Source organism: Myotis brandtii, unplaced genomic scaffold (assembly GCF_000412655.1).
Source record: "Myotis brandtii unplaced genomic scaffold, ASM41265v1 scaffold154, whole genome shotgun sequence".
Classification (NCBI taxonomy): Eukaryota; Metazoa; Chordata; class Mammalia; order Chiroptera; family Vespertilionidae; genus Myotis; species Myotis brandtii.
In genome coordinates, this window is record NW_005355584.1 from 10,016,867 (window position 1) to 10,033,378 (window position 16,512).

The window sequence follows — 16,512 nt, forward strand, 5'->3', positions numbered from 1 at the left end:
ACAAACTGCAACGCTGACATTGTGCTTATGTTTCCTTTGTCCTCCACAATCAGTTTCTAGGGGGACGTGGATGCCTTCTTATCACCTAATCTTTATTTACTTTATCAAATTAGCATCATGGTTAGTGGTCACTAGGTACACACTTGGTAGTGAGCTCAAAGTGGAGAGGTTTGCATTGACTGTGAAAGGAGTGAAACCTGGGGAATAACCAGATGATGACAGCATACTCTAGCTGGGGAAAGTGAGAATCTGTCTAAATATAAATTGAGAGTGAAAAGAATTAAACTTCATTTTCCTGTGGACAGTATCCTCAAAATTAGGTATGGAGGCAATACATGAAAGTGTTTTTACATAATACCTATGAATATAATGAAAAAAGAGTGCAATGTAAAGTTGATTATAGTATACCAGAGAAATGACGGCTTAAACTGTCTCCAATTTCCCTACTGCCTCTCATAGACACCCTGAAGGCTCAGAGGCCTGGTTAATAGGTGTGTCCATAAGACTCACTCCAAACTGTGATTAACATGTTCAATTTGGCAGCATAATTAAATCCAAATATTAAGGCATTCTGGGAAAATAAAATCATTGAACATGTTCATAGCATTCTCCATGGCCTTAAAACTCACTTTTATAGAGTTTTGACTGGATTACTATTAGGAATTGAGAAATGGAAAAATGTATCAAAGTTTCATGAGGTAAGAGACTTCTTAAATTAAAATGCCTTGCTTCCAATCACCTGCTATTATTTCATCCTCAGCCTTTATAGCTAAATTGCAGGAGCCTTTCCTCTACTTTTCACAAATTTAATAATAGAATTTGTTCCTTCAAGTGCTGATCTCCAGTAACTCAGCTTAGCTCAGGCGTCAGTTCTGATGGCTTTTCAGATAGAACTACTTTAATAGGAAAAGACAAGGTTCCAACAGACTCAGCCATCCCAGAATCTCTGGATTTGCTGATTTCACTACCTACTTCAAACGATTTTCAGATTGTGAAATAACAGAGATTTTTTTTTAAAAGTGACTGTAGCGGAAAGGCCTGCTCCTTCTGAAGAATCTTGCTTTTCTTCTTGTTACCTCCAAGTAACTGAACCATCAAATTTTTAGATTTGCTTTTAGAAATTTGGATTTACTTTTCAAAATGTCTATCTATAATCTACAGCATATGTGAAAATATTATTGCTCCCTTTTTCAAAACTTCGGAAGGCAAAAATATTTTTCAGTGACTCCAGATGAGTTAGTTGTTGAGAAGAAGCAATGTCCCAACATACACAATTTAGATTAAAAAAAAAAAGAAATTGTTATTCATCTTACACATTAAAAGATATAGTTAATTGCCTGTAAGTAAAAGCTAGAGAGAACTGATCCAACAGGGTGAAGAAGAGTTTTATGTAATTGAATGAAAATTTTCCTATTTTTTTTAAGGTAGGAGCTTTTAGTTATTTAAGGGAAGACATTTTTGTTTTGACCATTTAGTTCACTTGGTTAACTTCAATTTTTAAACTATTATTAAGACCGAAAAAAATGCTTTCCTGATTGCCTTGGTTTGTTAAAATAGCATTACTCTATTTGTCCTTGTTTTACTGATTCTGGGTATATCTAAAGCTCATTTTAATCTTGGAATACAGTCAAAAGTCTATACGTACAAATTAAAATTATGACATCAAATGGGCTGCAGACATAGGTGGTTTTTATAATTTTATTACCCACTAATAAGCATGATTTACAAGTCCTAGGTTTATCATGAAAGTGGCTCATGAGATATCTGAAGCCTTGCAAGTTTCAAAAGCCCGTGTCAAAGCAGATCCCAGGTCAAAGCAGGTCTTTGAGATCTCAGGGCACCAAGAGTTGCAGTCAGGAATGCCAGCTGATACCCCAAAGACCAAATCTGGCCTGCTGAAGCTTTCTTTTTCTTTTAACACCGCTGAGCCCAGTGTTTATTATTCAACACAAAAATATTTTAAAATATGAAATAATTCACAAAAGTGCAGATAAAAGTTTTTAGATGTAATTTTACACCTTGAACATCTTCCTAAGTAAATCAGTGGCTTGAAGTCCTAGTGTGAGTATATAATTAGGCTGCATGTTAGATGGCCTACTGCAGTTTGCAAAATAAAGGACATTGCAATGTAAATGATGCTGAATCACTATAGTATTGTCAAAGCACCTGCATACACCCACTGTGGGGCTCAGAGGAATTACCAAATAGAGGAAGTGAAGGGTTCATGACCTATGTATCCCCCTTACCCGAAAGCCTAGAGAGCCTTCTAAGGAGGTCTAGTTACTACCTCAAAGAAGGAAAAAAGCATTATGGGACTACATGAAAGAGGTATAGCTAAAGAAGAAAAAAATGGGTGTAGGAATAGTGGATAAAAAAGATAAAAAGACTAAATGGAAAACTGAAAAATAATTTTCAATGGCTACATTTGCATTCCAGATGTTAGCTGCACTTTCAGAAAGGTCATTTGGCCAAGGAGGGGTGCTCATGCCTCAGCCCTTTGAGGTTCTGTCATTAAATACTTTGGAGACTTCAGATCCATCATGAGACTGAACACTAGGTGGAGCAATTTACCTCTCCTAGGACTCAAGCAAAGCGAAGACCAGGGGATGCTACATCTGAGAGAAATGGGGAAGAAAGAAAAAGGAAATAGGCAAGTGGTGGAAAGGGGGTAAAATGAATAGAAAAGAAATGGAGGAAAGGAAAGGGAAAGTCACAGAGAACTGAAGAAAAAGATTGTTAGAAGTGAAAGAGGGAAAGTAAGAGATAGGCAGAATGTGAGAAAGTGGAGAATGTCACAAAAAAGAATAAAAATTGTCAACATCAAGTGATTCTTGAAAATAACTTACCCAGCCGCACAAGGTACTGTATTGTCAGAAGAATCATGTTTTCCACACTCAGGAGTTGGCTGCCAGTCAACCCTAATTGTTCCATATCTTTGTTTTCCAACTGTGGAATCTTGTAGCAATTCACCAGCAGAGGACTCACAACAATGTCACCAACATTTCCATAGAAATAGGGTAAAGTGCCATAGCCTGCCCCAACAGAAGCAGGTCAATAAAGTTCAATCATTCTGAGATCCAATCAGATACACTGGCTCAACTGGGATCAAAAATGCTTAACAAAGTCCTCTACTCTCTGAAATGACTACCACACAAATCACTCAAGTATATCAATCCTAGGGAATTCACTCAGATGCTCCTAATCCTACCCTTACATTAAACCAGATGAATAGGAAGCAAAATACTAAAAAATTATACTATCCCTGTTTCCCACAGAAAGGAGATGTTAATATCTGCCATAAAGGATTGATGAGAATTTGCAAAATATCTCTGTATCTTTTGTAAAATAGCAAGGATAAAATATTTCCCCACAAAATTCCTGATCAAGTTTCTTTTCAGATAAGTCAGAAAAGAAACAAACTATGATAACCTGTGTCACTTATGGAGGCTTTCCTTGAAAAAATTTTAATTCATTGATCAACAACAATATTCCACCATTCGCTGGTCATTGGAGGTTCCTCTCCTTTTGCTATCCTAGCTACTTTTATGTTCTCTTTCTAATGTCAATAAACAGTCTCAAATTATCTTAGAAGTAGATAGAACAAAAACATGTTAAAATATATATCCTGTTTTGGTGGTGTAGTTCGAAGGACAGTCCCTCTGTGACTTTTTCTAAAAGGCAGACACCAAAGGGTCCCCAAGGCTTAATAACACTATGCATGCAACTCAAAAGCTCAGTAAGAACTTACTGATATATGGAATTTAAATAACTGGGAATTCCCCCAGTGGCTATGGGTCTAGGATCAGTGGATAGGGAAGTGTGATAAAGTACAGGACTTGAAATAAAACCATTCACGTCAGTAGGCTCAAGCCAGCTGGCAAGGAACGGATAGCACTTCACGTAGACATACCCTAAATGCGTGATGGGGATTAAATACCCTATCTGTTAAGTCCCAAAGGTAAAGTAGGCAGTCTCCTTCTGGTCTAGGTAGCCCGCAAATGAGAGGACTCTTGAGTGGGTGTGAAAGGCACTAAGTTGGTCTTAGAATCTAGGGACCCCTAAATGTCTATGCCTCCACTTATAGACAGCTTGGAAAGACTCAGACTCCTTAAAGATACTGATTCACAGATGTTTTCCCATGATCCAAATCTACAACTCTGGGAGCTCTTGGTTGTCCTGTGTGGGATCTATTAGCTGGTTCAGCTTGTTTCTTTTCTCTGTGGTTTGTCTCCCTTTAACTGAAAAGTCCCCTTCCCAGTCTTGTCCATTCTTGCCCACCCTTCAGGACCTAGCTGAAACATTACGTCCGAGAAGTCTTCTCAGACCCTTCTCCAGACAGAGTTAAGCTCCCTCTCCTCTGAGCTCTTGCAGTTCTTGGTTGTGAACCTCTACCAGCTCAAGTATCATAGAGTGTTGTAATTGTCATTTACATGACAGACGCCCTCACTACACAGTGTTCCTTGTGGGCCAAAAGACTGCCTTAGTCCCAACTTCTAGTCACACGTTTAGTATAGCATGGAGCTGACCAACAAAAGCTGAAAGAATCAATAACTGGATAAATAAATATATTCATGAACACACGGATAAATGCACAAACAATGCAATGGAGAAGCACTTGTAAATTCCAGCTGACACAGACAATTTGAAATTCCTTTGTCTTACCTATCAGAATTACTGGTCTAACGCCCGAGTTACTGAGCAGGTTTTCAGGAACAATTACAGTTTCCCCTGCAGGAATGGGTCGAGGCTGTAAAATTCCAGTTAATGGGGTCTGTGGAACTGGGGCAGATAGAAGGGACTCTGGAAAAAAATAGTTTGACAAGAAGGATTAGACATGAAAGCGAAAGGCAATACAATTAAAGTAAATGTGGTATTAATACTTTTAATATGGAAGTTTTAGAAGTCTAAAAGTTTATTGTTGTTTTTTTCATTAAAGTAATTCATGCTTATTGTATAAAATTAGAAGTGAGAAAAACAAAAGGAAAAAATTTAATAATTATCACATTATCTGGAGATAACTACTATTTAGCATTTTTGGTAGTTTTTCCTTCTAGGTAGTCTTTTGGATTCTGTTTTGTATTTTATCTTTGCCCAGCAGAATATCAAGGAATATCTTCTCATTATAAAAAAATTTTAAAAGTATAGAAAAGTGTGAAGATCAACTCATCATTAATCAGTACTTCCTATAGGTAACTGCAGTAACATATTGGCACGATTCCTTGTGTATATAGCTGTATCTCTTTGTATTCTTGAAAATTATTTATTTCAACAAACTTAAATTTTAAAAGAACTACATCTATGTCTTAGAATTGTTATATTTACATTTGTCTATGTTTAGTATGGCAAGGTAGATGAGCATTTGAACATCTAACTATAGGCACTGTATATAGGCCACAGCTTAGGTTAAAGAAGAACCAGTTGGTTTTTCAGGATCCTAGTCACAGACTGAACCATCCAGGCCAGAAATAAGTATGGGTCACATAAGGAACCAGACCATTGAAGGACACATCTAACACCACTGCTGGCAAAGCAAGTTCACTTGTGCTTTAGGATGGTGGGTTGGTAGCATCATGCCCTATGTAGAAAAGAATGGCTTATCAATACAATGGCTAAAACAAAACCAGATGGTGAATTAAGATCTGTTTTTGAAAACACATGTGCTTCTAGTGAAGGCAGATGTGATGGGGACACATATTAGGTACTATCAATGTCCTTACATAATATTGGACACAATGGCTGGTTAAGGAAATTTATCTTCAAGGGTGCAGGAAAGAACAAGAGTAGGAGATACTCTGCTAATTCTATAAAACTTAAAACCCATCATCTGTTGAAATCTTACCAGTTCTTGAAAGAGGGCGAACTGTAGGAACAGGTACAACTGAACCAGGTTGGGGGACAGGTGACCCAGGGTACCATCCCCGGTGTCGTTTCTTGGGTGGCCCAGAAGTGAACATGGTAGCTGAAGGCAAAAAAAAAAGAAAGATGAGCCCTACCCTTAGCAGAGGAAGAAAGGAAAGAAGCTAGAGAAACACAGAACCTTTAATCTGATTATACTCAGAAAGCATAAGTCACTCTTCTAAAGGTAAAGATAAAATTAGGAAAAGTCACACTAACAATACCACTAACATCTGTATGCTATTTACAACGTACAGTTTTCCCCAGGTTATTTCATTTCATTCTGTCAACATCCCTGTGAGGTTGTAGGACACATATATTGTTATACTCATTTTGTAGATGGTGAAGGCTCAGATTTGCCCAGGGTCACAATAGAGAGGAACGTCCATGGATTTTCAAGACACTTCCTTATACATAGGTTTCAGCATTATTTCCTAGGTAAGTGCTTATTCTGTACAATCACCAAGATATCTAATCATTTCTGCTTACACCAATCGTAATATTTTAAAACAGTGTATGAGAAGCTAAGAAAAATTTGAAAGTACACTGTCAGATAATTCATCATTCCAAACTCTGTAGCATTGAATTATTCTTCCATAATTAAGTTGCATTATTTCAAAACTCTATTATACCTTGGTCTCCTGATGCATAGCTAGGTCTTGGTGACAAAGGGTAATTCTCTGGGCGGGCTTGAGTGGAGCTAGATGTACTGCTCTTCCCTCCTTGGCTACTGTTTCCATTGGCAGCATCTGTAGTACACAGGAGTAAACACTCAGAGTAGAGGCTGGGCAGGAAGGACACTGCTTTCTGTGATGCTGAAGCCATGCGATAAACCTCACACTCTAGGATTGAAAGGAATCCCACTGACAGGATAGCCCAGTTAGATACAGCCAACTACAACCATCAGAGTAATAAATTCAGCAAAGTGAAATATCACCTAAAAATCATCTTCTAGGACCCCAAGAGATCTTTTAGAATCACTTTCAGTGAAATCTTTGGAGGTGGTAGATAGGAGAAAACTTTTTTTTAAAACTTTGTATTATGGAAAATTTAAAACATATATGAAAGTAGAGAGAATCGTATAATAAGCTGTGTACCCACACCCAGCTTCAACACTCATCAACACTTTCTATCTCGTCCCCTCACTCCACATACACACATACATGCTCTGGATTATTTTGAAGCAAACTCCCTTATATCATTTCATCCATAAATACTTCTACATGTGCTTCTAAAAGAAAAGAACTCTTAACAAACAACTGTAATATTGTTATTACATTAAAAATGAACAATGATTAATAATTCCTTAAGACCAAATATTCCGCCAGTATACAAATTTCCCCAATTATCTCACAAATGGCTTTTTACAGTTGGTTTGTTCAAACTGGGATTCAAAAAAGATCCACACATTGAATGTAGTTGTTCTGTCCCTTAAACTTTTAATATATCGGATTCCACTTTTTTCTTTTTTACAATTAATTGCTGAAAATCTTGCAGAATTTCTCATTTTTTGGATTTTGCCTATTGGATATCCATTGTGTCACTTAACATCTTCTCTATTTCTTATAAACAAATCATTAGATATAGAGGCTTGCTCAGATTCGGGTTTGATTTTCTTTTAAGAGAGTCCTATCTCATAAGTACTGCTGTATACTTCCATCAAGGGGCAAAGAATGGCTGGTTTTCTCTTATGATGTTAAGATTGATCAGGAGGTTCAAGAGTTGTTAGGCTAATTCTTGAATTATAAAGTTGTTCATCAGCCTTTCTTCTGATAGTTTTAGCAACCATGAGATTACTGCCAAGATCCATAATTTCATTAAGTTTTTAATACTGCAAAAATTTGGATTCAGTTTATTCAAATCTATAATCTAAACTGGATAAATTGTGAAGCCTAACTTGGAAAGTTTTCTTCTCATTCTTCTTCTACCTTGCTAATTGTTTCTTTTCCTGATACACTGGAATTCTTTTAGGATTCTATACTTAGTTCATAGCTTGCCTTACCCTACATTACTCCTCGGCTGATACTATTTACTCTGGTGATTTTAATTACATATTGGTGGCTCAACATGATACTATACTATCAGTTCTGATTGCCCCCGTGATAAATTAAATGACTGTTGAACAGCTCTTCACTTGAATGCCTCATGGGTATCTCAAACTCAACATATCTAAAATCAAACGTACAATCTCCTCCTGGGGAACCTGCCCCTTTTTCTGTATTCATTGTCTCAAGCAATGGCACCAGCATTAGCCCAGAAAGATGGATGTAAACCAAGACCCCTTTTGCTTCATCCTCACTTTAATCAGTCAAGTCCTGATGATTTTTCTTCCTGAGTAGTTGTCCAATCTGTCTCCTCCTCTCCAACCTATTATTACCCTGGTTAAGGACCTCATCATTTCTCACTTAGATTACTGAAACGACCCCCAACTAATTTTCCTACCTCTTGTTTTCTTGGCTGTCAAAATGATCTAGCTCAGGTTCAAATATAACCATGTCACTACTCTGTTCCTTAAGTTACAGAGTAAAATCCATGCTTCTTAGTCTGGTCTCCCGTGACCTTTCCCCTACCTACCACTTATTCACCTCCTGCCACTCCCTGAGTTTTACATTTTATGGTTCTAACAAGTCCTGCACACATTATGCTGCCTCTTCCCTTTCCTTTTCAAGCTTTGCTCTTGTGTTTCTCTGAATTTTAAATGCCTTTCCAGAACTTATTTGTATAGTGACTATCTCCTCATAGTTCAAAGACCAAGCTCCTCCAATAACCCATTCTTGATTAGCCCCCAAAATGTTGGGTTAAAACCCCATTCTCTGTGCTCCCCTAGCATATTGTTATATTTACTGCAGTACACTGACTATAACTTCTTATGGGTCTATCTTCCTTGCTAAGTTACAAGTACATTAGAGTTCAGGGATTGAGCCTAATTTATCTTTGTAGCCCCAGTTCCTCATCATAACAGGTGGAATGAAATCAACCTTCTCTGTCTCCCCTGTGTGCCAAATGCCATTCTTTGACTCTTCTTGTTGGAACGTAGAGAACACAAAGCATTGTATAATTATACATTATTATAGACAGCCCCACTTCTGTCTTAAATTGGCAAAGAAGCAGCTTTCTGTTTTCTTCTACCAAGTTGTCAATTAAATTTCACACACGTCTTTTATAGACTATATATTTACCAAAGAAATATAAGTGAGGAAAACATCACCTGCAGCAAAAGTCTTCCCTACAACCTGCAAAGATAAAGCCAGTGGCTTCACAACATTCTTATTCCGGGTCAGGTCCTGAGCTCCACTTAAATTGATTGCAGAATTAGCTGGACTGAGAATTGGTGAATCTTTAAAATGAAAAAGGTTGTTCAAATTAGCAGCCATTTAAATATGCAGGAAGGAAGTTAATTAAATAAAAGTGAGGTGAGAGAAAGCAGATTATACAATTTCAGTTTTTTCCTTGACCCATTATAGGAAAGTCAATGTTTCTTTTTTCAGGCTTTATTTTCTTTTCTATGTATTTAACAAACACTCACTAGAAGTTACTATGTGCTGGGCACTAGTATAAGCACTTTAAATATATCAATTCACTTAGTCCCTATTAAAACTCAATTAGGGCCCTAGCCAGTTTGGCTCAGTGGATAGAGTGTCGACCTGCAGACTGTAGGGTCCCAGGTTCGATTCTGGCCAAGGGCACATGCCCAGGTTGCGGGCTCGATCCCCAGTGGCGGGGGTGCCGGAGTCAGCTGATCAATGATTCTCTCTCATCATTGATATTTCTATCTCTCCCTACCTCTTCCTTCCTCTCTGAAATCAATAAAGAAATATATTTTAAAAAAATAAAAAATAAAACTCAATTAGGAAGGTACTATTACCTTAAATAGTGATAGTCGTTTAACTTGATCAAAGGCATATGAGTACAAACCCCAAATCCCTGACTCTATTCTAGCACAACAGCTTAATCAAAACACACAAGAAAGTATCAAAGGGGGCTGTTAAAACTCTGAGAGTTTTGGGGAAAAGCACTCTAAAAACCAGGATACTGATGGTGCTACACTAGAAATTATCTTAAAAATTAGTATTCATACCACAAAATGATTCCTCAGACATCTAATCAGTGTTTCTCATAAGAATTTAAAAGATTTAAATGGTCCTTGACTGACTCAGAAGAGTTAATGTGCCTCTCTAAGGGCCCGATTCACCACCAGGGAATGGTTTTACAGTCTATTATCCTATATAATAAAAACCCAATATGCTAATTGTCTAGTCGTCTGTTCATCTGTTCAACCAATCAAAGCATAATATGCTAAGGCCACTCAACCACTTGCTATGACGTGCACTGACCACCAGGGGGCAGATGCTCTGACCGGTAGGTTAGCTTGCTGCTGGGGTCTGGCAGATCGGGACTGAGTGAGATGGGCCAGATACGCCCCGGAACCCTCCTGCTGTCCCGCCCTAGCTGGCCAACCTCTCGCATTCCTCCTGAGCTCCGATCGTGCACTGGTGGGGTCCCTCGGCCTGGCCTGCACCTTCTCACAATCCGGGACTCCTCAGGGGATGTTGGAGAGCCAGTTCCGGCCCAATCCCACAGGCCAGGCCGAGGGACCCCACTGATGCACGAATTCGTGCACCGGGCCTCTAGTATAACATAAAAGAAAATTCAGGAATAGAAACAAACGTGCTAAAATCTCACTTCTTCCACAAACCATTGTCTTTCTTTTAGTATATCGCCTTGCACATTTTATCCACATTATATTTCTTGCATCATATAACAAAAACACACAGAATTAATATTTTTTTACTTAACAGAATTATCTCCTATGTGACTGCATAGTGTCATAATTATCTCTTTTGACATCTTTGTTATGTGAATATGCTATGATTTATTCAATTATTTCTATATTAATATTGCTTCTTTTTTTTAGTTACTATAAAGAATAACTGGAACGAATATCTTGACTTTCCTTTTAGGTTATTTTCTTAGCTAAGCCCCTGAAGTTAGATTACTAGAGTAAAGGATATAAATATTTTTAATATTCTTGTTCTGTATTGCCAAATTGCTTTCCTTTTTTTGAAAATATATTTTTATTGATTTCAGAGAGGTAGAGAGAGGGAGAGAGAGAAACATCAATGATGAGAGAGAATCATTGATTGGCTGCCACCTGCATGCCTCCTACTGGGGATTGAGCCTGCAACCAGGCATGTGCCCTTGACCGGAATCAAACCCAGGACCCTTCAGTCCGCAGGCTGGCACTCTATCCACTGAACCAAACCAGCTATGGCTGCCAAATTGCTTTCTTTTTTAAAATATATTTTAATTGATTTTGAGAAAGAGAAAGAGAGAGAAACATCGATCAGTTGCTTCTTACATGCCCCCACTGGGGATCATGCCTGCAACCCGGATATGTGCCCTGACCAGGAATCAAACCAGCAACCCCTTGGTGCGTGGGACAACACCCAAACAGAGCCACACTGGCCAGGGCACAAGTGCTTTCTTAAAAGGTTGTACCACTGCTCACCTCCACCAGCCTGGTTGAGAATGTCAGTCTTACCATATCCTTGCCAGGACTGTATATTATCATTTAAAGTGGTAGCTAATGTAATTAGTAAAAATGATTTTTCATTGTTATTACTTACATTTCTTCATTTCCACAAAGTGGATCATTCTTCCTTATACTTGCTAAATAGTGGTGTTTTCTCTTTTGTGGGGTAAGAGAAATCTCACAAGCATATTGTGGCCCTATCTCACAGGGCTGCAGTCACTGGTTTTCTTCCTCTCCCACCCATGCATGCAAATGTTTACTGAGCCTTTTCAGCAGGCCAGGTACCATGCGAGGCTTTGGGGATAGAACAGGGAGAGAAGGCAGATACAACTACTGCCCAAGGAGTTAACAGTATAAAGGAAGAGGCTACATGTTCTCAATGTCTGGTTGGGAGTGGACAAATCTTCCAGCCAAAGGATTCCCACTGCATTTGGAAAAAGGAGACTGTGTTTTGCTAAAGGTTTAATTTGAATATTCATGAGGAACTGTGTTTTTTAAAACCTGTAAAAGGAACTTTTGTTATCCTGACATCAAGGAACATTAGTGGCTAAGGAAGACAAATACAAAGAGGAAAGGGACACATATAGTTAAATGATACATATTAATGGAAACTGCTTTCTAAATGGCTGTCACCAGGGACAGAGGAATTCTACTGGGGCAGGGGAAATAAAGATAAAATAAGAAGACTATGAGAGCAAGGCAGGCCTGGGTTGGTCATGGCACATCAAGAAGGACAGACAGAGGGAAACATAAGAGGCAAAGAGAAGCCAAGAGGTTGCAGGGAATGAAAAATATTGAGCACTTAGAAATTTCTATTAGGGTTAGCTCTGCCTTCTCCCTTCTTGGAGGACAAAGTCAGCCGTAAGGCTCCCCACTGCAGCTGGGCTACTGCAGGAACAACCCCACAATAGAATCACCACAGAAGAAAATATAAAAACTCGAAAGGATCAAAACATTATTATTATACCAATAGAGGCCCAATGCACGAAATTCATGCACAGTTAGGGTACCTAGGCCTGGCTGGCAATCAGGGCTGATTGGGGTCTTCCAGCTGTTGGGCGGGGCCTCCCTTTCCTGGCTGCTGGCTGGGGCCTTCCTTCATTCTGTGCTGCCTCCTGGTGTTTAGTGCTTGTCATAGCGAGCGATAGAACTCCCAGTCTCCTGGTCAAACTCCCGTAGGGACACTTTGCATATTAGCATTTTATATGTATAGATAGCATCCCTGGCCTATGATATAACTTGCTCTCAAAGTGTGAGGACTGCATACAATACATGTGTATAGTTTCAATGAATTTATCCAGCCTTTCTCCTTATGAGATCAAAATATGGAAGCATACACAAAACATTTATGCATGGTTTCAAGAATTATTATAAAACAAATACCTATGGAACTAACCACCATCCAAGTCAATAAAACAAAACACTGGCACCAGGCTTCTTCATGCTCTTTCCTATCTCTTTCTCTACCTCTCCCCAGAAGTAACCACTGGACTATGTATGTATTCCTAAAATAATTTAGTGTTGCCTGCTTTTGAACATAATATAAATGAAATAATAATGGATGGACTCTTTTGTGAATGGATTTTCTACTCAACATTATGTTTGTAAGATTCCTCCATTGTGCTATATGTGGGTATTGTTTGTTCATTTTCAATGCCAAATGGTATTTTATTATATAAATACTAGAGGCCCAGTGCACGAAATTTGTGCACTCAGTGGGGGGTGTTCCTTAGCCTGGCCTGTGCCCTCTCGCAGTCCGGGAGCCCTTGGGGGATGTCCTTAGGCCCGCTTTCCATGAGGAGCGGGCCTTAGCTGGCAGTTGGACATTCTTAGCGCTGCTGCGAAGGTGGGAGAGCCTCCCACCACTGCCGCTGCGCTCGCCAGCTGTGAGCCCGGCTTCTGGCTGAGCAGTGCTCTCCCTGTGGAAGCACACTGACCACCAGGGGGCAGCTCCTGTGTTTAGCATATGCCCCCTGGTGGTCAGTGTGCATCATAGTGACCGGTCATTCCGCCATTCAGTCGATTTGCATATTAGCCTTTTATTATGTAGGCTATCAGAACTTATTTATCCATTCCATTGTTAATGAACATTGATTTATACCCAGTTTGAGTTAACTGTGAAGAACAGTGCTATGAACTGTATTGCACATACCGCTTGGTGCACATGTGCAAGGGGGTGGAATAGCTGGATCATAGGATATGCACATTTTCCACTTTACAATGTATTGAAAATTACTTGCAAAGTGGTGGCATCAACTAAAGGTCCTACCAACAGTATATGATAGCTCCTGTTGCTTGAAATTCTTGCCAACATTTACTACTGTCATAGTTAAAATTATTTACCAGTTTGGTATGTGTATAGTGGCATCTCATGGTATTTTTAAAGTAATTTCCCTAATTGCCAAAGTGGTTAATCATCTTTCCATGTATTTATTAGTCAATTGTATTTCCTCATTCATAAGTGCTTGTGCAAGTCTCATTTTTTCTATTAATGTCTTTTTCTTATTGCTTCATAAACAATCTTTATATGTTCTTTGTACTAGTCTTTTTTGATGCCGTCTAATAATTAGAAGGGGGAATTTTAATGTAGTGAAATATTAGTCTTTTTCTTTATGATCAGCACTTTTTTCTCTCCTTTTAAGGTGCCCACAGTATCTAGGATATTCTAAAATATCTTCTTAAAAGCTTAACAGTTTTGCCTTTTACATTTAGATCTTTCAGATACCTGGAATTGATTTTTGTGTATAGTGTGAAATAGAGGTCCAGTTCATTCCACACCCCCAACCCCCATAGAATATCCAATTTCTGTGCAGCATTCATTGAAGTGAAAGGTCCCACTGATCGGCAAGTTGCCTCTGTTAATTATGAAATACCCATATATTATGTGAATCTGTTTTTAGACTTTCTACTCAGTGCCTATTCCTTTGCCAACTCCACCCCGTCTTTATTAGGAAAGCTTCATGAGTTTGATATATGATAGAACAAGTCCTTTCATTTGTTACTGTTCTTACTTCTTTAATACATACATAAACATGAACTAAGGGGCTTATGTTACTTTGAGCCTACTGTGGCTCACAGAGAGGAAAATCCCATTTCATGGACATACTTCTGTCACCACTAACAGGGCCAACTTCCCCATTATGCACAGAAAGCACAGTACCTTGGGTCCATAATACTTTTAGGGGCTCATGAAAATGTTTTAATTAATTTTAAAATAAGAAGAAAACAATGAACTTTCGGTTAAAAAAAGTATTTTAAAATATAATATTAAACATTAATTTTTATACCAACACAGTCATAAAAATATTATTTATACTTTCCTAGGGAGAAAGGGCCCCAAAAGTCATAAAGTGGCCCTGCCTGATAGAGTCTTCGTAAAAATTAGCCTATTGGTCTCAGGGGCAGAGCTTAGGTGACTCACTCCCATCCTGCCCTACAGGAGCATAAAAACATGTTTCCTCCTAATGGTAGGTGAGCATATCATCTTTATTTGGAAAAACAGTACACAGCAGTAAATTAATAATTCCCCAAATGCTAACTTCAAATTTAAATTAAAAATGGAATTAAAATAAAATTTACTTCCAGGCATTTATCAGGTACTCAGGGATACAAGGATAAATAAAATGAACACAGAGCTTCTAGCATAGAGAATATAGATGGTTAGCAATTGTAATTGGCAAGAATGTCACACAAGTATAAGTATGGCAGCAAAGCAGAGTTAATCCTTAGTTGCAAAATAGGTGTAGTTGTTTTTGGTTTTACAAATGAGGAAAACAAGGCACAGAACAATTGAGTGGCTTATCCCAAGCTGCATCAAATATATGTCAGGTGCAGTATTTAAACACCAGATCTCTGACTCCAAGCCCTGTGCCGTTTACCTTCTGGTCTGAAACAGCATTTATCCCATAGGACAGTGGTCAGCAAACCGCGGCTCGCGAGCCACATGCGGCTCTTTGGCCCCTTGAGTGTGGCTCTTCCACAAAATACCACGTGCGGGTGCGCACGTACAGTGCGATTGAAACTTTGTGGCCCATGCGCAGACGTCGGTATTTGGCCTGGGCGAGTCTATTTTGAAGAAGTGGCATTAGAAGAAGTGGGGGGTGGACATATAGAGAGGATGAATGAAAGGAGATAGACAAAACAAGTATACAAGACTAGTGTGGATGGGAGAGTTGGAAGGGGTCGACCTCAGCGAATGTACTTCAATCAGATTGAGGATGTTTTTAGCAAAGGCCCCCTTAGGAGTACCCTAATTAAGTTAATAACAATGTACCTACCTATATAGTTTAAGTTTAAAAAATTTGGCTCTCAAAAGAAATTTCAATCGTTGTACTGTTGATATTTGGCTCTGTTGACTAATGAGTTTGCCAACCACTGCCATAGGAGATATGCAATAAATTAGATTGTATTGAACTGAAACAGTGCCACTCCAAAGGATTTTACCTTTCTTTCAGAGCAGCTTTTTCACACCTTTCTTAAAGTATGTTTTACATATCATAAAATTTACCCATTTCAGAATGGCTATCATTAACAAATCCACAAACGAAAAGTGCTGGAGAGGATGTGGAGAAAAAGGAACACTTGTGCACTGCTGGTGGGAATGCAGACTGGTGCAGCCACTATGGAAGACAGTATGGAGTTTCCTCAAAAAACTGGAAATGGAACTCCCATTTGACCCTGTGATCCCACTTCTAGGAATATATCCCAAGAAACCAAAAACACCAATCAGAAAGGATATATGCACCCATATGTTCATAGCAGCACAATTCACCATAGCTAAGATCTGGAAACAGCCTAAGTGCCCATCAGTAGATGAATGGATTAGAAAACTGTGGTACATCTACACGATGGAATACTATGCTGCTGTAAAAAAGAAGGAACTCTTACAATTTGCAACGGCATGGATGGAGCTGGAGAGCATTATGCTAAGTGAAATAAGCCAGTCAATGAAGGAAAAATACCACATGATCTCACTCATTCATGGATAATAGAGACCATTACAAACTCTTGAACAATAATAGATACAGAGGCAGAGCTGCCTCAAACTGATTGTCAAACTGCAGCGGGAAGGCCAGGGAGGGTTG

General features: G+C 38.8%; 1 protein-coding gene across 2 annotated transcripts in view; it reads right to left on the bottom strand.

Annotated features, from left to right (window-relative positions):
• Window positions 1-16,512, bottom strand: part of GREB1L (growth regulation by estrogen in breast cancer-like) — a 140,066-nt gene that overhangs the window by 64,790 nt on the left and 58,764 nt on the right. The window contains exons 8-12 of one of the 2 annotated variants that reach the window (XM_014535942.1): window positions 9,104-9,232; window positions 6,528-6,644; window positions 5,840-5,959; window positions 4,663-4,800; window positions 2,847-3,032 (exon numbers count right to left, since the gene is read on the bottom strand). In XM_014535942.1, the coding sequence (XP_014391428.1) occupies window positions 2,847-3,032; window positions 4,663-4,800; window positions 5,840-5,959; window positions 6,528-6,644; window positions 9,104-9,232 (690 nt within the window). The remainder of the gene's footprint in view (window positions 1-2,846; window positions 3,033-4,662; window positions 4,801-5,839; window positions 5,960-6,527; window positions 6,645-9,103; window positions 9,233-16,512) is intronic. The other variant, XM_014535943.1, reaches the window with a different exon arrangement.